The sequence below is a fragment of the Ptychodera flava genome, chromosome 22, assembly GCF_041260155.1.
Source record: "Ptychodera flava strain L36383 chromosome 22, AS_Pfla_20210202, whole genome shotgun sequence".
NCBI classification, from domain to species: Eukaryota; Metazoa; Hemichordata; class Enteropneusta; family Ptychoderidae; genus Ptychodera; species Ptychodera flava.
Genome location: NC_091949.1, coordinates 19,866,001 through 19,889,812, shown reverse-complemented (window position 1 = coordinate 19,889,812; position 23,812 = coordinate 19,866,001). Strand labels below are relative to the sequence as shown.

The 23,812-nt window shown below is 38.3% G+C and overlaps 1 protein-coding gene across 1 annotated transcript; it reads left to right on the top strand.

The window, feature by feature from the left end:
• The first annotated feature begins 1,186 nt into the window (after positions 1-1,186).
• On the top strand, positions 1,187-23,495 carry LOC139122902 (protein transport protein Sec24C-like). The gene is made up of 18 exons (XM_070688762.1): positions 1,187-1,905; positions 6,267-6,477; positions 7,149-7,805; positions 8,576-8,687; positions 9,323-9,450; positions 10,409-10,547; positions 12,359-12,474; positions 13,138-13,262; positions 13,726-13,917; positions 14,408-14,501; positions 15,128-15,244; positions 16,667-16,837; positions 17,443-17,685; positions 18,261-18,399; positions 19,390-19,508; positions 20,207-20,386; positions 20,745-21,026; positions 21,719-23,495. The coding sequence occupies exons 1-18, from the start codon at positions 1,577-1,579 to the stop codon at positions 21,857-21,859; spliced, it is 3,495 nt and encodes a 1,164-aa protein (XP_070544863.1). The 5' UTR covers positions 1,187-1,576; the 3' UTR covers positions 21,860-23,495.
• Positions 23,496-23,812: the final 317 nt, after the last annotated feature.

Below are 23,812 nucleotides of genomic sequence, written 5' to 3'. Positions count from 1 at the left end.
TTTAGGTCACAAGCAGACTCGTTTTATGTATAGACCCTAAATGGTCTATTGTTGAATTCAGTCAGTGATTATATAAAGTAAAGTCACTTCAGCAAGTTTTGACATATTTACTGTTTATACTTTGTTTGAAATGTTTTGACTGACATTCCACAACACTTTCCTACATCGTCTTGAGTGAGGTGAAAACTCTGGTAGTCGATTTGTGTATGCATGGAGTGAACGTGATTGGTAGTAAGTTTCTCCTGGAATGATAACTCCACTACGTTGTGGTTAGAAAAAAACTGTGGCAAATACTCCACTACTGTACTTCACCTAAAACTCTGACCCACCGGTGGGTCCGAGCCAAGAAGTATTATCTGTAAGCTGTTTGTGGAAAGTTGAATGGGTATTATTCACTCTGACACATCATGCCAGCTCCTTTCAGTGTCTGCACAGACACACATAGAAACACAGACCAATCAGTGAAAGTACATAGGAGTGGCTGGTAATTTTACTTCCTGCACAGTACTTCTGCTGATGTGTTGTGAGATTGCACGTTGAGGGCGCCATTTTATTTGTTGCAAGCTTCCCAATTACATATCTGATACAGTGATAAACGTTTACATTGCAGTTCGGCTGCAGTTCATTACTGGGCATGCAGTCATTGAACTTTACATATCCAGAATTAAAGAGGGAATAAAATAGATGTGGAAGTTACCACATCAAGATAGAGATTTTCACAGGTATATTTTGGAAGCACCTTTCTTCCCCACGGGTTTCAGATAATATATTCAATATATGTGATGTATTGCCTGAGCCAGAGAAAGATTAAGCCACAAAACCTCACACCAGAGCAGTTTGTAATCAAGAAATTATGACTCATCATGGATTTTTTTCTTCAATTACCGACAACCTTACAAGTTACAGCGACACAATCCTGATATCCAACAGTGGCTTGTTTTTCGCTTGATATATCATCTTGTGATGAGTTAAAGGCCTTTTTTAACTTTCCAGGCAAAGGCATCCATGGACTCTAAGGTCACTCACCACATCTTAATACATATTTAATACTCGAGTATGTAAAAATTTATTGAATCACTATGATTGGGCATACCTCTGGTTGCGTGCAAACAAAGGAACATCCACTACAGGATAACTTTGACCCGGAAGGACACCCACAAGCCTTTGCGGATTTTGTCGACGTGGCGCTTTGCGCATGCGTTCATCCGGGAATCCCTCGAAAACAGGTAGACTACGACGTGGCATAAGAGGTAGGCCGAATTACGTCGATTTTAAGCCATTTTTAGAAGTGAGATAAGTGTGTTGTGTTGTCGGAGGACACAGGGACGAAAAACCGACCACGTAGCATCTTAAGACGTGAACAGTGACAGGGAATCACGGAGAATTGGACGATCCGTGCGCGTGTGCTTCATCTGGGATGATCTTGCATGTTCCGGTTCCAAAACACATGACAGTTGTGTGAAGTCCGACTCCAATCGCTCACAGAGACACCGGTATTCTAGACGACTGCCGAAAAGTTTATTAATTAAGGAAATCAAATTTGTTATATAGAACCGTAATTTTCAAGAATTTCATCATGAATCCTCAAGCGGGACAGTCTATGACATACGGACCCCCACCAGGTGCTGGGGGATACGGAAGTCAAAATTATGGTCCGCCGGCGGCTTCTCAAAACATGGGCTATGTACAACCGCCGGGAGGTCAGTATGGAACTCAGCCCCCCATGGCGAAGGGGCCAGGAGGTGGTCCCCCACAGATGGGCAGGCCACCAGTCAGTGCGTATAACGCCGGTCCATCACCACCATCTTCACAACAAACATATGGACAGGTTAACCAAAATGGGCCATACAGTGGACCTGGCCCTCAGGGGGACAGCGGGCAGCAACAGTACTATGGACAGCAAAGGTAAAGATTACACGTATAACTTGTTTTACTGAGAGGTACAATTCAAATACTGGTGTCTACAGATAACATTGACCTAGAACTAAGGCGTATCACACGTTTTACCATCATACCCAAACATGATACTGACTTCAGCTTCCTATGGAACATGTGTTCATGTGGTCTTTTACTAATACTAGGGTACCACTTACATGATCTTGTATTCATAGTTAGTTTTAGCAAGGAGGTTGGAGGGGAACTTCCTACCTCCTTTGGTTTTAGTATACATGCAGATTACAGTTACTGAGGGATTAGCTTATAATTAATTTCTAAAGAATCTGGATCTGTATTGGATCTGTTCAGTATTTTTTCCAATAATTAAATAATCAGTTTTTCCCGTATTTGTAAGTCTAAATGCTATGGTATGTGCTTCTCAAAGATGCGGGATGAAATATGCAAGTTTACAGATGGTAAGATTGAAGATCAACCATCACAATGAAAGGGTGACTGTTTTAGGAGACAAGGCAATATACTGATCAGTATCCGTGACAGTTTCTCAGTGTCAAAGTCTGTTGCTTTGTTATCAAGCCATTATAAAACTGAGTTGTACCTACAGAGGGACTGAGCTACAACTGAATCACTGCAAATAACCAAAATGATGTGTTCCTGAATGAATGGCTTGTCCCAGTCTCTCATCATGGGAGTAAAGTTTACTAGGATTGAAGTATGGTATATCCAGATTTTTTATCATCATAAATATTCTTAAAACCATTATGTTATCCTCAAGCTAGTACTAGGTCCTGGTGATATTTATAATGTGTAAGCAAACAAGATATTCTGCGAAACATGTTTGTTGGTGTAAGCAGGGCTCTCCACAAGGGGATTTTTTAGGGGGGGCCACCCCTTTTTTGTTTCTTGAGCAATCTCTTCATATGTTATTAAACATACACAAGAATATATTTTCAAATCAAAAGAATATGCTAATTATGTATTGTTATGTAAATTGTAGACCCTCTGATTTTCTAAGCTGTTGAGAACACTGATAAGATAATGGCAAGTGTAAGAACTACACTATCCAACTTAACATTTCTGTATGTGTGAGCAGAAAGTTAATTTTTTTCTTCAGCTAGGAGTTATATATATTAATATGGCAAAAGAGACTATAGCGGTGGTAGCTGTCTGAGAGTTTCTCTGTATGCTTGTCTGTATGTATGTATGTTTTTATGGAATTTATTTTTTAGTTTTTTGATGTTTGAAAAAATTCCTACATCAGTCTAAATAAATAGTCTGCTGGATCAGAATGCTCAGGAGATGTTAAAAAATCTTCTGAAAACCATATCTAGATACATGCGATACAATCTTTTTACTTTTTTTCCACAAAATCATGCTGTTTAATCATTGATAAGGTCTATCTGCATATTTATGTTTGATACTAACTCACTGCCGAAAAATTTCTTATGTCATAATATATAATGTTGTAATTTCCCCATTACGTTGAGAGCAACATCATAAAAATCTTACTTTACTTAAATGTATCTATTTTGAAAGTAATTTTGGATAAAATATGCTCATACATTCAGGAACATAATTTTGAATATAACTTGATATTTCCTTTTGACATAGGCTTGAGCCCATACCAGATTTCAAAGTTTAGACTCTCATAAGTCAGGTACCACCGTCTATCTGTCAAGGTGGCTACCATATCTGACCTTTCACCCCTAAGTACAAAGTGTGACTCAAAATGTTGGAATATACCTATTAACATATGAAAATAAATACAAATAGAATGCAAACATAAATTACATATTCCCCATTGAAGATGGTTATGACAAAGAATTACAAGAGTTTGATAATACTATAATTATTCCTCTCTATTGTTCACCGGGCTTACACACTCATATATGGGCTTGGGCATGGAGATAATTACCTTTTAGATGTTAATTATGTATACAATTCCAAAGTGATGCCGATGCACATGTTTGTGCTTGAAAAAGGTTGCGTTGATGGATCAAAAGTTAAGTTATCAAAATTGGAAAGAGGTTCCCTTCCGTATCAACTGCCGGAGTCCAACAGAAATAAAAAATCTTCTGTTAGGTTTTTGTGAAAAGCAAGTTGTGTCAATGAGAGAAACTGTTTTGCAAACCAAATGAATTTCTTTTCTCCAACAAACACCCCAACCACAACAAGGTCACAAAGTTCTTTCCACCGTCACTGTGTACTGACTTGTTCATACTGATTTTCTTTATCCAATAAATATGCATTTACAATGTTTAGTGATGCCTATACTATTACTGAACCTCCAAGGCTTGACCTTTGACCAGTTTTCACTTGTCCACATCAGAAATTGTGGTGTCGATTAACTAAAAATTAGTACCCCATGTATTATGATCATCCTCTACTCCTCTACTACTCTACTTTTCTAAAAAATACTTTGTTCATGAGTAAAGTAGATGTACACTTCATGATGAAACAATGTGAATTATTTGTGTTACAAAAGTGATGTTTTAAATTTTTTGCAAGGAAAGATAACTATGAACTATGAATAAAAACATCAAAAGTGATTTTTTCATATAAAAAAACATCTACAAGCAATAGGCACTCCAGAATGGCTCATACTGAAATTTACCATTCTGGAGTGCCTATTGCTTGTACATGTAGATGTTTTTTTGTATGAAAAAATCACTTTTGATGTTTTTATAATTTATTTGCCCCGTTTGAAAAATCTGAAACATGGCTTTACTTACAGTAAAGTATACTTGCATGTTAGTCGTCATCTGGCTAGGTTGATTCTCGTTGAAGGCCTTCCACAAGTGTACAAAGATATACAAATGTAATGTCTCATTCCTAAGTTTTCTGTTCACACATTCAAGTTCATTTTGTAGGTCCATGTTCTTGTGTTTAAATAATACTCAAAAACTAACAACAGACAGATGCTAGTTACAGAATTGCCCAGTAAGTGATACTGTACAATGGTTTTGGGTATGATATTGGAAGAAGTGTTCCATAACAAAAGTAATTAAAATTAGTAAATCAGTATATTGTTATGGAATCAGAAATGTAGCATGCTACCTCAAAATAGGCTTCCACTCGTGATATTCATTGAAGTTTGAATACTCAATTACTGTCATAAATAAATACACAGAGTAAACTCTTGACATGAATGAGAGTGGTAACATTATTGTTAGCAGTGTTATGCTCTGTAGAGTGGTGCAAATGAATTTCATTTCTGACAGGTGGAGAATGGTATTTTTGGTTCGGTTCTCTGCAAAGCCATGAAAACATTTTTTTGTGTCAAAGTTCAAAACCACACTCCTGTCCTTATGGTAGCTCATTAACCTGAAACAACAGTGAATATTTCTATAGTTGTTAAATCATCAAAATTTTGTTTAGAATTGCTGTCTGTATCAGCTGTAAAGAGAGTGAAAAAAGCTAGTAAATTAAGAAATTTAAACTGTGATAGCGTGAATCCAATTTTAATAAAAAATGAAGTGCGTGATAAACAGTATATGACCATATGTTTTATATGCTGCAACCATATATTTCAGTGATGAATCTATTTCCTGATGTTGTCATGTAGCTGTTTCCCAGAACATTCAAGTTTATTAATGATTTATTATATGATCTTTGCATTCTATAATTTCATTATTATATTCCTCACAAAACACAGAATTGTTGATCAATTGGTTACTCTAGTGACTGACAATCATGAAAAGTGAACTCCTTGTGCACCTACAAATCTCTGGAAGTACTAGTATATCGGAGCAGTATTGGCATGATTATGACTACTTAAAATAAATGAACCATACATAAGGGACTTACTTAATCTCGGTGCTGCCAAGTTCATACTCTGTATGTCCCCCTCAGATCAAGTTGGTTAAAATCAGTGAAGTATAACAATAAAACACGCCCTCATATTACTTCTAAACAAAAACTCACACTTCTGAAGGCCCCTGAAAGCGGAGATACATACTGTAAACATTATACATTACTTATACAACATTTCAAAACTCACTGAGTCACTCTACATGTAGGAATGTCTTGAAATTTCTTCGAGCTACATGTAAAGGTTAATATAGAATAATGACTCTGTAGTGTGTTCATTTTTCTCTGAGTTACAGAGAGCATTTATGATTCAGTGATGTGTACATATGACATCAAAACAAACCCAATAATCCAAATCATACAAGGTAATAAAATAACCTGGTGGCATAAACACAAATATGGTAATTTCAGAAAGGACCATCTTGAACCACGTATATGATAAAATAGGTGCATAGAGGGCGCTCTACTACTCCCGTAGTCTTGTCTTTTGATGTTTTGGTTACCATTTGATTACCGTTCCAGCTAATGGATTTGTCTGCCTATTTTTTTTGTTTCTATGTCAGGGTACCATCAATGGGAGGCCAGCAGCCACTGCCAAGTGGCTATGGTGCACCTCAAGTGTCAGCCAACTCAATGGCACCACCACCAGGGCCATCAATGATGGCACAGTCAGCACCGCCACCGGCAGCCAGCAGGCAAAACCAACTGACCAATCAGATGAGTGGTATGAACATATCAGGACCTCCACAGCCGGGAGTCCAACAAAGACCAATGGTGAGTGGTTGATGTACAGCTGTCATCATGGATCTGGTTATGAAAAATGTTTTTGTGAACCCTTGTCTTCAGCCAAGTTCATTTGTCAGCATCACGGCCAAAGGTCAAAAACATGTCCCTCATGTTGCATTTGAACAGTAACTTGTATATTTGAAGGCACCTGAAAACATAGATACTTTTAAAATGATTTTTACTGACTAAATGTGCTGTACATGTACCATACTGTACCATGCCAAATGAAGTGAAAATACATGTGCATTGAAAATTTGCAAAGATAGACAGCATGTTGCATTGATCTTCAGTAAGTTATGGAGTTATATTATTGCTGACAATAGAGGACATAGACTAAAGCCCCCCAAGGAGGTCCCATTTATTCATATTCAAAAGTGTGCATCCATCAATCTTAAATCATGGCTCAGATTCTTGTTCTTCACAATGTTGATAGCCCAATATTGGGAGTGATAATGGAAATAATAGATCCATCTCTGTTTACCTGCCATCTGTCAGATACAACAATTTGATTATTCTGCTTGTACTATTTGCAGTACCGATCAAGTTTCTTTGTCACTCATGGCGATTGATTACAAGAACATAAGAAGAGTATAATTCAGGCAAAGATTTCATTCAATTACTATACTAAAGCATGCACTCTACATTATATTTTGCTGCAGGGCATACCTCCAACCAGTATGGCAGGGCAAAGACCACCACAGCCTGGCATGCCAGTACAGCCAATGTACAGTGGACAACCACCAACCAGCCAGCCATATGGCACCACTGCACCTCCTGGAAGCATGGGAGGTATGCAACAAGGTGGTGTGCCACTATCTAATATGGGAGCCCCTCCACCAACAAGTATGACAGGTCCTCCACCCCCTTCAAGCATGGCAGGCCCTCCTCCTTCCAGCATGGCTGGCCCTCCATCAAGTATGGGAGGTCTACCCCCGGCCAGCATGGCAGGTCCTCCAAGCCAGGTTGGAGGCTATCCTCAGCAAAATGCAATACAGCCAGGACAACAGCTGGGATATGGAGGCCCACCATCGTCCATGAGTGGCCCACCTTCATCAATGGCAGGGCCACCAATGCCGGGAGGCGTGCCACCCAGCAGCTACCCAAGTGCCAATGCTTACCATCAACAACCACAAAGTCAATCACCGCTCGACTCACCAACAGCAAGGGCCCCTCCCCCAATGGGCGGTGGAATGCCAGCTGGTGCTGCAATGGCCATGGGTGCGGCTGGGATGTCACCTGCCCATCCAGGAATGATGCAACAACCACAGCCACAACAGACACAGAGGCGGCTCGATCCTGACCAAATGCCCAGCCCGGTAAGTATGCTCAACCGTGTCAAGTAGTGATAGATTATTGATTGCCTGTTCAGTTGCATTCACACACGCATGGGGTAAAAGTCCTACGGATGGGACATCACTGTAAGGATACAGAACTCACAAAGAATAGCTTTGGGACCTCTTTATAGCTTGCACACCAGCTGCAAAATGTGGCTGCAAGCAGCTCAATGATACAAGTACGACACTGCTGCACAATAGCTTTTGATGACCACATAGCCACTGCCATTGCAATGCCAGAATGCTTGTGAGTGCATCCTCAAACGTCACAGCCCAAGCTTCAATATTATTTAACTTAGATCAAGATTTTGCGAGGGATAACATTCCATAATAAAATTAGGAAGATCATTAGTGATGACAGTCATGATTTGTGTCAAGGGTTACTGTAGCACCAAGCACACCAGGTAGCTTGGCTCTGCCAGTTTTCCGCCGCCCGATGAGGCTACGAATATCAACACCTGTGACAAAAAAGAGTATCTTAAAAAATAAAAACAAACATCTACTATAAACAGTGAACTCTCACTTTTAATTGAAATCACATTTATTTCTAATCTTGCTCTCAGCTTAGCCCTGTTGTGATATTATTATCTGTTCAGTAATCGAAGTAGTTTACCTCCATATGGGCATTGTAAACAGTAATATGGGCCAAGAGAACAAAACAATTTGCTTGCAACAAGTATAGTTGTGAATTTGCACATGGTTTTGAGAGAAAATTAATGACCATTGCATCTCATTATATTTTTCGGTACAAGATTCAAGTGATTGAAGATGACAGGCGTAACCGTGGTTCTCAACAATTTACAACAAACCAACGTGGACAGGTTCCGCCTTTGGTTACCACAGAATTTGATGTTGTAGATCAAGGTAAGAAGTTTATTGTTGTTTAGAGAAAGGAAGATTTGGAGGAAGAGGGAGGAGGGTTGACTTTAGGGAGGGAGGGAGCGAGAGAGAGAGAGAGGGGGGGAGGGAGGGATGGATGGTGGGAGAATGAAATAATTTGATTGAAATACATGTATTGTAGTAATGGGATCAAGGAAAATACAAAAAAATGATAAATTATGAATACCTTAACTATGAGACTACCGTGACTAATGGTAGACTATATTCAAAACATACCATGAACACGTACAGGATTTTGCTGAAATTTGCCGCAACTCAAGGTACATGTATGAAATTCATTATGCCAGTGGAAATATCCAGGATAGAACCTAGTCTAGGGCCTAACTAAGTCGTAGAGATGTATAGATATGATATTAAAGTTAACAAATGCAGAAATTGTATGCAAAGGAGCACAAAATGTAGTCAATTGAAACTCATGCTACCAAATAATGTAGGGTTTGTTTTTTCATGGTGATTGATGAAAATGTAAGATGATAGAGTTCAGTGTGTAATCTTGAAAGTGTGAGATCACGTCTGACTGATCAGAGGTGTCAGAGAAGTCTGGTGATAACAAAGTTTTCATACTTTGACTTTTCCTTTTGCTGTATTTTTTTTGCCAGGCAATGCCAGTCCCAGATTTGTCCGTGCCACAGTGTACAACATCCCTTGTACTCAAGATATGGTCAAGCAGTCCCAGATCCCCATTGGGCTGGTTATAACGCCATTTGCGAAACTCAAACCAAATGAGGTTAGTTTATTGCCAATATCCTTATTCTTTGGTTGGCCCTGACAGTGTCTTAGCATCACAGTGTATGGTAGCAGATGATGTCGTCAAGGTAGCAATTTTCAATTGGAATCTGAGAGCTCCATGGACTAATTACAACAAACTTTTGTAGTTTTCATATGTACATGTATAACTATTTAATCTTTACACTTTCATGTAGAAGAATTCTCTTGTGACTAGGTTTTAGATATTTTGTGAGAAAGTTACTTTGTATTCATGTAGAAGAATTCTTAAGAAGAAATAAAATCAGTCAGATTTTCTTTCTGACATTTTAGTATATTTTGCAAGTTAACTCTTGTGTGTAATTTGAAAACTTGTCACAAGCACAGTTTTGAAAATTGCAAGTACAGGTCATTTAGGTGGCATTTTGAAAGTACATTTTGTGTGTGGTAAGCATACAGTAGCATAACAGATAGATTTGATGTCATCGACTTTTACTTGACTTTATATATTCATGTAATCTACAGTACAAATGCATTTGTACAGTATGTCAAGTGTGAAATTATCTGACTCTTACCACTGCTTGTATTTTAATGACAGATGTTAGACATATCACCGTGTGTTTTATACAAACCCTGCTTGCAGACACACTAATGGATTGACCTCTCTGTGACCTTTCCATTTATTTAAAATGCAGGGAAATCAATTTTGCAGGAGTTCCCCGTGTCTGTGTGTTGAATGAGTGCACAATAAGACCCTATATGCCTGCAAACAACATAACAATCATGGAATGTGAGAGTATCTAACCAAATCTACTTGTACAAACTTTAATGGAATATGAATTCAAATGCTGTTCATAACAACAGTAGAATTACAATGTCCTAAAATCCTATCATAACTTAGTACTCAAGTAATGACATCATTGATGTTCAAATACATGTATGTCATGACCTTTCCCCTTTCCTTTTTGACTTTTCAACAGCAACCTCCTCCGTTAGTGGACCTAGGCGTCAACGGTCCAATACGATGTAACAGATGCAAGGCGTACATGTGTCCGTTCATGCAATTCATCGACGGAGGCAGGAGGTTTCAGTGTAGTTTCTGTAATTGCATCACAGAAGGTGAGTGGAAAAAAACACAGTGCCTAGTGCAAAATAAAGCTCTACTTACAGACACAGTCACATCGATGACCAAGCATTTGAAATAAAAGATTGAGTGAACAGATATGTGCCAGCAGGAGTGTGTGATAGAAATTGCTGGATGGTTGGCATCATTGTTCACAATGTTTCAAAGGGTTTTTTGCCCATGCACTTGTCAGTGTAAGAAGGCACAACATGATTTATGGTCAGTATCATCAATATTTATATGGCTGAACAACATTTTTGTATCAAAATCATGGCTGTCAAGTTCTCTTGGCACTTGTTTCTGTATGACCTCAAGTTTGTATCCTGTAATTCCATTTAACATGTGTCCATGTTCAGGTATTAAAGTTCCACCTTTCCAACATGCACAATAACTGAGAAAGGGACAAAATATTACTTTATCTCATGTAATTATTTTGAATACGGCAATTCCATCACATACACAGTCTTAGATGTGAGAACACTTTGAAACAAGATCATGTAACATGTTGATACACTCATTGAACATCTGACTGTCAAGATACCGTACTCGTCCGAGTATAAGCCCCCGGTTCGGCAACACTGAACAGCGGTAAAACTAGGGGAGGGGCTTATACTCGAGCAACCCCATGTTATCTGCCATGGACGCTTAATTTATGCTAATTTTACGCACGATTTTTTCAACACCACTCGATCTTTCTATCGCTTCCAAAATTGACTTACACATCCAAAGAAATTGATTGTACAATCTCTGAATACAGAATTGACATTTTGGTGAAATTTCAGCGTCGAAAAAACCCTCAAACTTGAACAAAGACTTCATGTATGCTGCTGATCAACAGTATGTGAACAGGCATGCATTGCCTACAGAAAGGCAACTCACTATTCCAGTATCAAACTGTCTACATCTTGCGAAAACAACAACAAAGCAGTGAAAATTGTAATAGTCACCAGGAACAGTCTTCACAAATGAAAGGATAATTGCTTCAAACAAAAGAAACTGCATGTTCCGAGCATGAAAACATTGTGGCCATGAATGAAAATAAACAATGGCAGACGTGAGTGAGATTATTATATTTAGGGTACGGGGGTGAGCAGGGTCAAAGAATCAAGTTAGTACTGGGAAAACGTGTCATTTTCCTTACGATGCTGTCAAGGAAACTCCAGTTTCCCATTGTTTTAACATCTTTTGATAGTTTCTTTATTATGTAAAAGTAATTTTACCAAGTTAAATGACCAAATATACTCTCCTAACCTTTCTGTATTTGAGTTATACTAGGGTAGGGGCTTATACACGGATGTAATGCATTTTCTAAAATCCTCTGAAATCAGAAGGGGGGGCTTATACACGAGCAGGGCTTATACTCGGACGAGTACGGTATTCCTAACATTGAAACACAAATCTTTTACCGGCTGTCATAGAAGAAAAGATTACACTATTCTCTTTCATTGATCTTGCGGCATTTGAAATTCAAAATGGCACCATCCCATATTTTACGCGTAACTCTATGAAAAAATGATATGTTCTCTATTTTGACAAAAAAGATTGAAAAGTGCATTTATTGCACAGGCTTCAAAATGGCTCCACATGAGCAGCAGACAAAAAAATAATTATGAAATATTTTAGCGTCTAAATATGCCCCGTAGACACGTTCTACCACGGCCACAAAATTGTGGAGGGACTGTGGTTCTACAATGTACCTTGAATGATTATGACGTATCAATAACCACAAATTGCCACGATGACTTCCTCATTCATCCCTAACAGACAAAAGCAGTCGCAGAATAATTTTCATCTTTTTTCATTTCAGTACCACCTGAATATTTCCAGCATTTAGATCACATGGGTAGGCGCATAGACTATTATGAAAGACCAGAGTTATCATTAGGATCCTATGAATTTGTAGCAACCACAGACTATTGTAAGGTAAGTGAACCAGTTACCTTGGTAATTTGTGTATTTTAAACAAAGTAGCAGGCATTTTGGTATGGAATTACCTGTGCTAAAGGGCCAGAAGATGTAACTTTTAATGATTTGAGTGTCTGGACATCTGTCCACCTTGCTTTTACGGTATTTTCAACTACAGTTTCTTGTTGTACTCCCCGAAACATATTGCAATGGACAGCTTGTCAACTTAGCCAGTACATTTGTAGACTACATTGTAATTGTTGATAAGTGAATTCTGGTCTGGACTGGAATTCAAATGTAAACAATGACATTATATTCTACATATACAGACGTGGGGTTTGGCAAGAGAAATAGCAGGGATTTACTATTAACATGGTGACTAAAACAAGAAGGTACAATGGATATACACAACAAAACAGGGAAAAAATCATCTACTTGCCCTTTGATTTGTGAAGTGAAAAGACTGAACTGCAAAGTGTATATAGTTCCTCTGAGCAAAGTTCACTGGTATCTTTATGTAGTTTGTATCTGTCATTAGTTATGCTAGATATGCCTGTCACTACAGTCACCGAAAAAAGGAAAAGTTTATGCAAATATACTATTCACCAATTGTTCTGTTTGTAAAAATCATTCAGAATTTTCAACTCCTTCAATACTTTTCTCACATTATCGTATTTTCAGAATAACAAATTACCCAATCCTCCAGTGTTTATTTTTATGATTGACGTGACTTACAACAGTGTGAAAAATGGAATGGTGCCTTTACTTTGCAAACAACTTCGCAGTCTCCTGGACAGACTCCCGAAGTGAGTATCTTTAGACGACATCAAGCTGCTTTGTAGGAGGTATTTACCCAGGAAAATGAAAACTTATTCAGCCACACATCATATTACATTCTCTGTTCCTGTGTCTGGAGCTTATCTCTTACCATACTGTACCTCCACAGGGGGCTATCCTTCGCCCAATGTAGGCAAATTGTTCTTGTCATTTGAGTGTCAACAAACACACATGTACTGTGCATAGATACATGTACATTGTTTGGCTGTTTATAACTCAAAATTATGGATATCCCCATGAGTTGATGGCTGTACTATGGTTTTTGAACACAAAAGAAAATAAATAACACTTGACCGGTAATGACATTGTAGATGAACATGTCTTGATTTTGTACACATGTTATTGGCATGTAAGTTGAAGTCTTATAATTTATCTGTAAATTGATCTGTTTCTGAGATTCAAAAACGTTTTGTCATCAACTTCTATTTTCAGAGAGACTGGCCAAGATGAATCATCGATGCGAGTTGGGTTTGTCACGTACGACAAAAGTTTACATTTTTACAATGTCAATGGTGCACTGGCTCAGCCCCAGATGTTGGTGGTTTCTGATATCAATGATGTGTTCATGCCTCTGTTAGATGGCTTTCTGGTCAAATTGTCCGATGCAAGACCTGTCATAGATAGGTAAGCCATGGTTACCAAATCTTTTCTGAAGAAACCAAGTTCATGTCGGTGAACTTAATATGTTATTTTGCCTTTAGCTACAATGATTTAACCTTAAGAGTCTAGTAGCTGTAATGTTTGGTGATGTTTTAGTTTGTCTGTGGGAACTTATAGATTTTGTCTTGTCAGTGCATGCATCAGTGTGTCCCCGCATCCATTCACACCCATATCTCAGAGATGTCTGGAGCCATTTCTTCCAAACTTGATACAAGAATTACTCCCCATGTCATAAATATGCCTGTTGATTTGTATTGTTATATCAGTATGATCCTTATTGCTGTGTGACGACCATTTTGTTTCCTCTATTTGATGTCTACAGCCAATACTTGACGGGTTTTGATCAATGGTTTTCAAACTTTACACAAGGACAATGCACTGTAACTTACAATTATTTTTGCAATATACCATTAACATCCAGATCAAAAATCATATTTCTGTACTTACCTTTCAGTTTGTTGGAACAGATACCTCAAATGTTTTCAGAAACGAGAGAAACGGAAACCATGCTAGGTCCTGTTGTACAGGCAGGCCTTGAAGCTATGAAGGTATGAAACCTTGTGTGCGATTTTAACCTCTTGCATTATGTTAATTGTTCCTTGTCTTACTTTTAACCCAAAGTTCTCAAATGCTATATATATCTCAGAAATATGATAAAAATACTTGGCAGAAACGTTTAAGAGTTACATGCAAATTTAATCCACATTCTGATAAGATTCATAGATAGAAGTCTCGTAATATTTCAGATTTTTTTGTATGACTCAAACATGTTTGAGTAAACAACATGTTAATTTATCATGTCGCCTTAAAGAACTTATTTATTTAATGTTAATACAGGATAAAATTCACATGCTCAACATCCGGAGTCATGAAGTTGGTTTAGCATTCCTTGGAATGCTAAACTCATAATGCTCTGAAAGCATTCTTGATAAAAAATATAAATTCATGGAAAGAGATGTTAGTAAGATTTATTGAAGAAGAAATCAGAAGAAGTTAACATTTTCATTCATAAATTCTACACGAAGAGTTCAACGTCCTTTATATGTGAAACAGTGTTGTAACTTAGGGTTGGTGACGAGCTTAACAATGATTAATATTTTAGCGTTATACATGTACCAAATCAACCAGCATAACAGATGAGGACATGCATGTATCCTTTCTTTTCCACACGCAGGCTGCGGATTGTTGTGGAAAACTGTTTGTGTTTCATTCATCATTGCCAATTGCTGAAGCTCCTGGCAAACTGAAAAACCGAGATGACAGGAAGTTGTTAGGATCTGACAAAGAAAAGGTAAGCTTTGTGAGAGTCGTATTTTGCTCATACAAACAAGTTTTGAAACTTTCATTTCAAGTATTGCAACAGAATAAACAGATTCTTCAAGCTGAAAGGGAGGAGGTTGTCCAATCTGTGGCTGTGTGGCTTTCTTGTTGATAAAATTACCTCTTCTCAGAAATTGGCGATGAATCCAAGCAAATGTGAAACAAATTCAGTATTTCATGCGTGATCATAGTTCATCAGTATTCTAGTTTTCCAATCACTGGCAATCGTCGTTTATATGAAACTGCATTGGCCGCAGTTGCCAGTTTAGGTTCAGCCACCATGTAAAATTTTGGATATGCACAAGGGATGCTGGGATATGTTGCACATAGCAACCCACCAATTGTATGGATCCCATACGTGCAGCTGTAGACGGGATGACACACCCCCCACACTTCCCCTTAACAATTGTATGGATCCTGTTCGTGCAGCTGCAGACGGGAAGACACATCCCCCCCCTTTAACCCTTTCACCACCATGGTTTGTCCCAAATCCATCGTTTTCTATGGTAAAGTTGGACCCTGTATACAGGGAACTGGGGGTGAAAGGGTTAAAATAAACTGTATGGGTTTGGCCCAAACCCAGTGTTATAAATGATAATTTTTGGACCTATGTACAGGGAATGAGAATGAACAGGTCAAATCTTTATTATGCTATAAATAGACATACAAAATGTCAAGTGATGAACCTATGAACTGTGAACTTTGACCTTTTTAAGCCACTTCCGATGAGAGGAAGCTTCATGTTTTGTCTTTGGCAGTGATAGTATGGGAAGAAGTGAAATTTTACCTCTGACTTTATCATCAACCCTGTAAATTTTGGAGCTCAAAGCATAAATTTCATACTTCGCTGTCTCGTACCTGCCTAATCAGATCTCTTTGGTATTACCCAGATTTCCTGCCGTCTCAGAAATTCTTGTTGATAATGTCACTTTCCCTACTTCTCAAAAACTCCTTCAATAGTATGGGTCTTGAAAGTGAAAAACTTGCACGTTTGCTCAAGCTCTCCTCAAGGAAACTTGCAACCATTCTCTGTGAAAATCAAGAACGAAAATCGGAGTCACCCTGCAACTCTTAATACAAGAGAAACAAATTACCTTAATTAAATTTACTGATATTTGAAGTTCAGAATAGTGGCTATCCCTTTGTGAACTCTATGGGTTAAAATTTAGTTCACAATTTTAGAAAACGAAGACTGAATTTTTTTTTACCCCAAGAGCTTCAAAATGAGCCCACACTAGAGGTAGATCAGAAAAGTATAGTAAAAATTTGAGAGTCAGAATATCTGTTCCTGAGGCACATTCTCTGTAAAAATGAGTTGAACCTTGTGTTCCATTGTTGTACCATTTCTTTTTTTACAACAGTTTCTCATCTCTGTGCATGTGTTTCCTTTCAGACTGTTTTGACACCGCAGGGTAACTTTTACAGCAAACTTGCACAGAACTGTGTGGCTGCAGGGTGTAGTGTAGATTTATTTTTATTCCCCAATTCCTACGTAGACGTCGCCACTATTGGTCAAGTGTGTACCATAACAGGTGGACAGTGCTTCAAGTACAATTATTTCCAGGTAAGAATGAACAATCGAAGAATGGCTTTGGTTAGGGAAGTTGGCTAATAAATGTCACCGTGGTTTATTCGCATACATGTAGGTTATAAAAGTTGTCTTACATGTATCAGGAAACGGGAAAACATACAGGGTTTTCTGAATTATGAACCGATGTTCTGAACCTTTGCAAAAGTCTAAGAACAACCTCTTTCCATTACTTATGTATGCCTTGATATTTCCATTCCAGTTTTTCTTACCAGGTTGGTGAATGAAACTGAAAATAAAAAAATAATTGTGAAAATTTTTGTAGTGACAAAACAAGATAAATGATTCTTGGAAAGTATTTACATCAGGAAAATACAGTGAAACCTGTCTAAACTGAACCCTGTCTAAACTGGAAACCTGTCTAATATGAACCCTTTTCTCAATCCCATTCCAATAGAACTCTATGTTAAAAGGACCTCTGTAAACCGACCATCTCTCCAAATCGACCAATTTTCTCAGTCCTGGAACGGTTCAACTTAGGTTTTACTGTATCAAGTAATTGACTGTGCATTTGACATTTGACACAAAATTTTATTCCACCAAATGTGTTACCACTTTTATCATGCTCTCATTTCTAAAAGGCATCAACTGATGGCGAGAGGTTCATTTACGACTTGACGCGCAACATGGAGCGGCCAATAGCGTTTGATTCAATCATGAGGGTGCGTACCAGCACCGGAATACGACCAACGGACTTCTACGGCAGCATGTACATGAGCAATACAACGGACATCGAGTTGGGATCCATCGACTGTGACAAGGCTATTTCAGTTGAAATCAAACATGATGACAAGCTACAAGAGGAAGTGGGCGCATTTGTTCAAGTGAGTCAAGGGTCTTTAAAGGGCCAGTACCATAATTTTTGATAATTTTTTCACTATTTTTGCTTTTTATGTCAAGAACAGTTTCTTGCTCTACTCGGAAAAGCATGTTTAGATGCACAGTGTTCAGCTTATCAACTCAGCCTATATGTGTGTAGACTGCATTGTTATTGTTGACGGTTGAATTCTGATCTGGACTAGGCGTGAAATGTAAACAATAGCAATACATTGTACATGTATAGGTGCTGCATTGACAAGCTAACCAGTCAGTTTTTCGGTGTGCTTTTGTGAGTGATATGTTCTGCGACTGTGAGATGGATGCTGTACTTAATCTTCTGGCAAAACATTGTTAGAAACAAAAACAATGTTCCAACAAGAACTTGCAATAGGTTAGACCGGGAATCCACAGTACAAACAAAACCACATGCAAAAAACGGGCATAGCAATAAGTGTATTTCCATGTGTGTTTGTGCATGTTGGTTTGTGTGTACTGCAATCATGTGATCTCTTGGGAGTACTGAGAACACTCTTGCAATCATAATATTCAAATTTTCTTTACTGTATCTGTGATATTGCAGGTTGCATTGCTGTACACTAGCATCACCGGACAGCGTCGTCTTAGGATACATAACCTGTCTTTCAACTGTTGCAATCAAATGGCAGATATGTTCCGCAACTGTGAGATGGATGCTGTACTTAATCTTCTGGCAAAACATGGTAAGAAACAAGGACCATGTCCCAGTGACTGAACGTCAGTGAACAGTAGTTTTGTGATGAGGCCTCAGGAGTCAGAGATCAGAAAAGAATTGCAAGAGTTTGAATACCTAGCTGCTATGCATGATCACCGGGGGTTGTGTTGTCCTGTCATCGTCACTTCCTGTCTTCATCCCCTCCACTACCCCAGGCCCATATCATATTAATTATAGTCCCCTGGGTTTGGTGGACATGCCACCACACTGGTCATGGTAAAGAAACATATGGGACGGGCACATCATTAGTACTGCCCTTGACAAATTTCCATGAAACCTGCATTTGCATAATACTAGTCTACTGTAAAACAGGCATTTTACAAACTTTTCCAGGACAACTTCCAGATTGTATGTTCAACGTGAAGAAATTCTGTATGTAACTTGTAGGAGTCAAATATTACATTTTCCCTCACATTGTTTATCCATTCATAGAACAGGATCAACACTCTGTTATGATGTACACATCTTGCCAGTGGCACAGTAATCCCCCATCTTCTAGTCACTGTTTGTGCCATCCGTTGAGGTACAATGCATCTCGAGAGCGAAAGACATAACACCTTTACTCAAACTGTCTACAAAGAAGCTTTACACCATTCCCTTTTGAAATAAAAAATCAAAAGCAGGGTTCAGCATGCATAAATTTGGTACTAGAGAAAGAGATTACAAAATATTTTCCAACTCTTGAAATTCAAGATGGCAGCCATCCCTGTGTTAACTCTGTGGGGAATAAAATAAAATTTTGATTTTCGCAAAATTAAGACCGTGAAAAGTTTACTTACTCCATGAGCTTCAGAATGAACCCTCACAAGTGATAGATCTGAATAATATTTTGAAAGTTTGAAAGTTCAAATACCTATCCACAAGGCACATTCTGCCTTGAGTCAGGTTATGACACGTTTCATGTGATGTGTATCTTTGTCAATCTGAACTGTGATATTTTTTTTGGTACCTTTAACAGCAATCAGTCAAGTAACTCACTCATCACCCAAAGCTATCAGAGAAACACTGATCAATCAATGCGCTCACATACTGACATGCTACAGGAAAAACTGTGCCAGTCCTTCCTCTCCTGGCCAGGTAAGTCACAGAGATTCAGGTTTTTAGTCCCCAGGGACAAAGTCAGGGGACTTACAGATTTGATTGTGTGTGTCCGTGCGTCCGTTAACACAAATTTCTCAGAGATACCAGGAGGGATTTCTTTCAAACTTTGTTCAGGGATTACTACCTATGTCATACATATGCACATCAGTTTGTTTTGCGATACAATCCAATATGGCCATCATTGCTGTCAATTGTTTCTAAATTCATTAACCAAGTGGGGACTATGTCATTGAAAATGACTTGTTTTGTTTTGTTTAGAAAGAAATGCTAAAGGTGTAAATCTGCTTGTTTTCGGAAAGTTCCAGAAGATGTTGTCAGTTTGATGGTAGAATATGCACACTGTCAAATACTGGGTAGGATATTTGTAGGGTTCAGTGACATCCCAGTGTGAAATTACAGGAAGAACATGGCCCTTGAATTGTAAGTCGAAAAAATTAAAAAAAAAGACGAAATCATCACAAATTTGACAGTGTTTTGGCAAATATTTTAATTTACTGAATAATGTAGATAGGCTAAATGACCAGAGACTGGCCATGGATGCTAGAGGTTACAGTAAAAGTTGCTGTTTAAGTATTGCACCAGTTGAACTATTTCAGAACTGTTCCATAAAAAATGAAGCTATTTTGTAATGTTAGTAGCGTAACATAATTTTGCCTTTTCTTGTTCTTTTTCAGTTAATTTTACCAGAATGTATGAAGCTGCTACCGCTGTATGCCAACAGTTTAATCAAAAGTGATGCGTTATCCGGTGGGTCTGATATCACTACAGATGACAGGAGTTGGTTAATGCAGACAGTCTCCGCAATGGACGTCGCATCAACCCATGTTTATTTCTATCCTCGATTACTGCCCCTGGTAAGTGTCCTATCCACCCCTCTTTGTCAAAATGGAACACTCCGTTTGACATCCTGAAAATCCTTAAAATATGATAAAATTTTACAGGATATATGTAAGATTGTCGTGCCACGTGTGTTTAAGTATTAGAAGTTGTGCTGATACAATTTTTTTATCACTCTTTTGTACAAGGAACATTTTGCCACAAAGTAATTGAGTCTATGTGAAATTTGTGTACATGTATAACTTCAGCTGTCTGTTTCCTCTGTCATAAGTACTGAATTTTTACACTACCCACAGTGCAATGCTATAGTTGGTACACTACACCCTAAGTGACCTTTGAACTCATCGTATATTCAATTGTTTTTTGACTGGCCAGCATGACCTGGATCCTGAGGGGACAGGTTTACCCGCTGCCATCAGGTGCTCTGCAGACAGACTGCGTGAAGACGGTGTTTACTTGCTGGAGAATGGTGTCTCCATGTACATGTGGATTGGTTTGCATGTCAACCCGGATTGGGTGCAGAACGTCTTCAGTGCCCAGTCCCCGGCGCAGATCGACATCGACGCCGGCAAACTACTCGCCCTCGATAATCCAGTGTCAGTGAGAGTGCGCGGTGTTGTCCAGCAAGTACGCCAGGAAAGGCAGAGGTATATGAAGGTAAGTCAAGAGATCGCCCAAGCCAAATGTTAACCCTTTCATCCCCCATTTCCCCCTCCTTAGAGGTCCCTCTTTATCACAGAAAAGAATGGGATTGGTTCAAACCATGATGGTGAAAGGGTACCGGGTGAAACCAAGGTTACATGAATATGCCAGGTGTGTTTAACTGCATGAGATGTACTTAGAATTGAAACTGACTTCCAGTTTATCTTTGGTGTTCTTGCATCAAAGAGATGTGGTTTTGGTGAATAAGGGTGGTGAGCAGATAAATTTGGTGGGATACGCCAATAGTTTTTACAGGGGGTTCTCCTTGGTATATCAGTGCAACCTGATTAGGGGACTGCAGGAATGTTATCAGGGTTCCCAAAGCATTTACCAACGTCCCCAGACCTTAGCAAAAACACAGGAGATGCAACATGCACTCTATACGGGCACAGTGACACCTCTGTCTGCCTGGTCTACCTGAGTAAATTTTGGTATATCCTGTTCTACAAGAGAACTTTCTGTGACCAAACCATTGTTACAAATTGTGGGGTACACCTTCCAGATCATCAGGGAGTGCCGATGTGAGGGTGTTTTTTTTTGTTTTGGTTTGGTTTTTGGGGTTGTTGTTGTTGTTGTGTTGTTTGTTTGTTTGTATGTTTTTTGTTGGTTTTTTTTGTACTTACATGTGTTTTTCTTCTTTGTTACAGTTGACAGTTGTTAGACAGCGAGACACTCTGGAACCATGGTTCAAGCATTTCCTTTGTGAAGACAAAGGCTTCAATGGTGGTGCTTCTTACGTGGACTTCCTCTGTCATATGCACAAAGAGATCAGAAACATGCTGAGTTAAAACAAACAGCATGTACCAGACAGATGGAAACAACAAGAGAATACACTTGATCAGAGATTTGAAAAACCTTCCTGTTCCGTTAATGTCTGCTACGTGACTTCGACTACTGCTCATGAACCCTCCACTCCTATTTTCCTGTACACAGATCCAAACTCACCATTGAAAACAATAGCTTTGGGAGAAACCATAGTGGTGAAAGGTTTAAAATATGAAACAATATATATTCATTTAAGAAAATAATGACATCTACCAAATAGTCTTTTCTGCCCAAAAAGCGATGTCAATATGATTTTAATTTCGTAACATGTTCTAATCACCCATTTTACAATCTCTACTGAAGTTTTGACAAAAGAAACATGAAATCTCAAATCTCTATATTTCATAATGTTATGATTATGAAATGATTCTCAACCTGATAAAAAATATCACTGCAGGTGTGAGGAAAGCTCATCAAATAAAAAAATTTAAAACGTAACATTTAGCCAGTGATATTTCTGTGACATAGTACATCGCTAATGAACAAAAAACATGTACATTTAAATTTGAAAATGTTCTGAACTGTGAATCACTGTTTTTTGATAGGACTGCTCTCTTTGACCAACATAAATTTTTTTCCTAGTTTTAATGTAAATTTCAGTTAAGAAGTGCAAATTTGCATCACTTGGTGCAATGAAGAGATGAAGGAAACCAACGGGAGACAGCCATGGATACTTGAGCTTGTCAACATAAAACTTGAATTATTATTGTCACTCCAAATGGAGTGCTCTCACTTTCTGATATTTTGTCTTTTTCTTTTCTGCCGTTGTGAATCTTGAATTCTATATTTGAAATGTATACTGTGTACATTACTGCAGCTATCGGAGTTTCTCTTCGCTTCATTAAATAGAATCTGACAGAATTGTAGACTTGATAACAGTTCATAGTTTGCCATGTAACTTGAACAGAAAATGTTGGCAAGCATCTGTTCATGCAGTACATATGATTATTTACGTGGCCTTATTTATGGTATTGATGGTAGTGGAATGTAGATGGCATAGGGTACAAGATGTAGGATGATTTGTGAGAGCAGCTACAATCTACACCAATTTCAATATTTCCCATGTACCCTCCTCACCCCATCCCTCGTATGTAAGTCCAACCTGTCCACTTATGATAATAGGGCTGAACCATAGTTTGACATTAGAAGGGGTGGTCCCCTGGACTAGGGGTAGTTACGTGTTTCAGTACCCTATAGAACTTGTACAGAAATCAACTGTTATCAAAGTTTTGCATCATCAGTTCACCAATAAACTCTATTTTCATTCTGTAATGAATTAACATGGATTATCTAGGCACATGTTTTGCAATCAGTAATTACAAAGTTGACCATTTCCACAATGTGTGTTTACATGTAAACACATTTGTCTGTCTAAACACAAAGATCTGTTTATTTTCACCTGAAAGCCACAACTCCAAGATAGCTTGCTAATGACAACACTGTCTTTTTATCAATATTTTTCCTGCAGTCACTAATCAGCTAAATTCAACTTTTGATTACAATGGTATTTTTTTATTCTTATTTAGTTTCAGTGAAATGAATTAATGTGACTCGGCAGATAGTTCTTGATAAATAAAACAAAATGTAAAAGATTTCAAACAGATTGTGTCATCTTTTTTTGTGAGCTCAGTGTGTAATACAGGTTTTGATTTGGAAAAGTAACTGAATGTGAATTCTCATAGCCAAAGTGAGAAACTGATTGTTATAATTGTTTATGTTGATTCTGAACACATCCATTCTCTTTGAACAATGGCCAAGCTCTTGGCTAATATTATAGAAATAATGGGCGACACCCTGACCTTTAACGTTTATTTATGGGCAGGGCCGAGAGGAAAGCCAAAAATTAACAGGCGAGGCTTGCCGAGCCTTTCATGTTGGCTTTCCTCATGCCCACACCCATAAATAAACGTTAATGG

Excerpts from the sequence above, each read along its gene's own strand:
- LOC139122902 (XM_070688762.1), top strand. The coding sequence starts at position 1,577 with ATGAATCCTCAAGCGGGACAGTCTATGACATACGGACCCCCACCAGGT. Across the intron at positions 8,688-9,322 it reads ATTTGATGTTGTAGATCAAG|GCAATGCCAGTCCCAGATTT; the intron begins GTAAGAAGTTTA and ends TTTTTTTGCCAG. Across the intron at positions 20,387-20,744 it reads ATCCTCGATTACTGCCCCTG|CATGACCTGGATCCTGAGGG; the intron begins GTAAGTGTCCTA and ends TTGACTGGCCAG.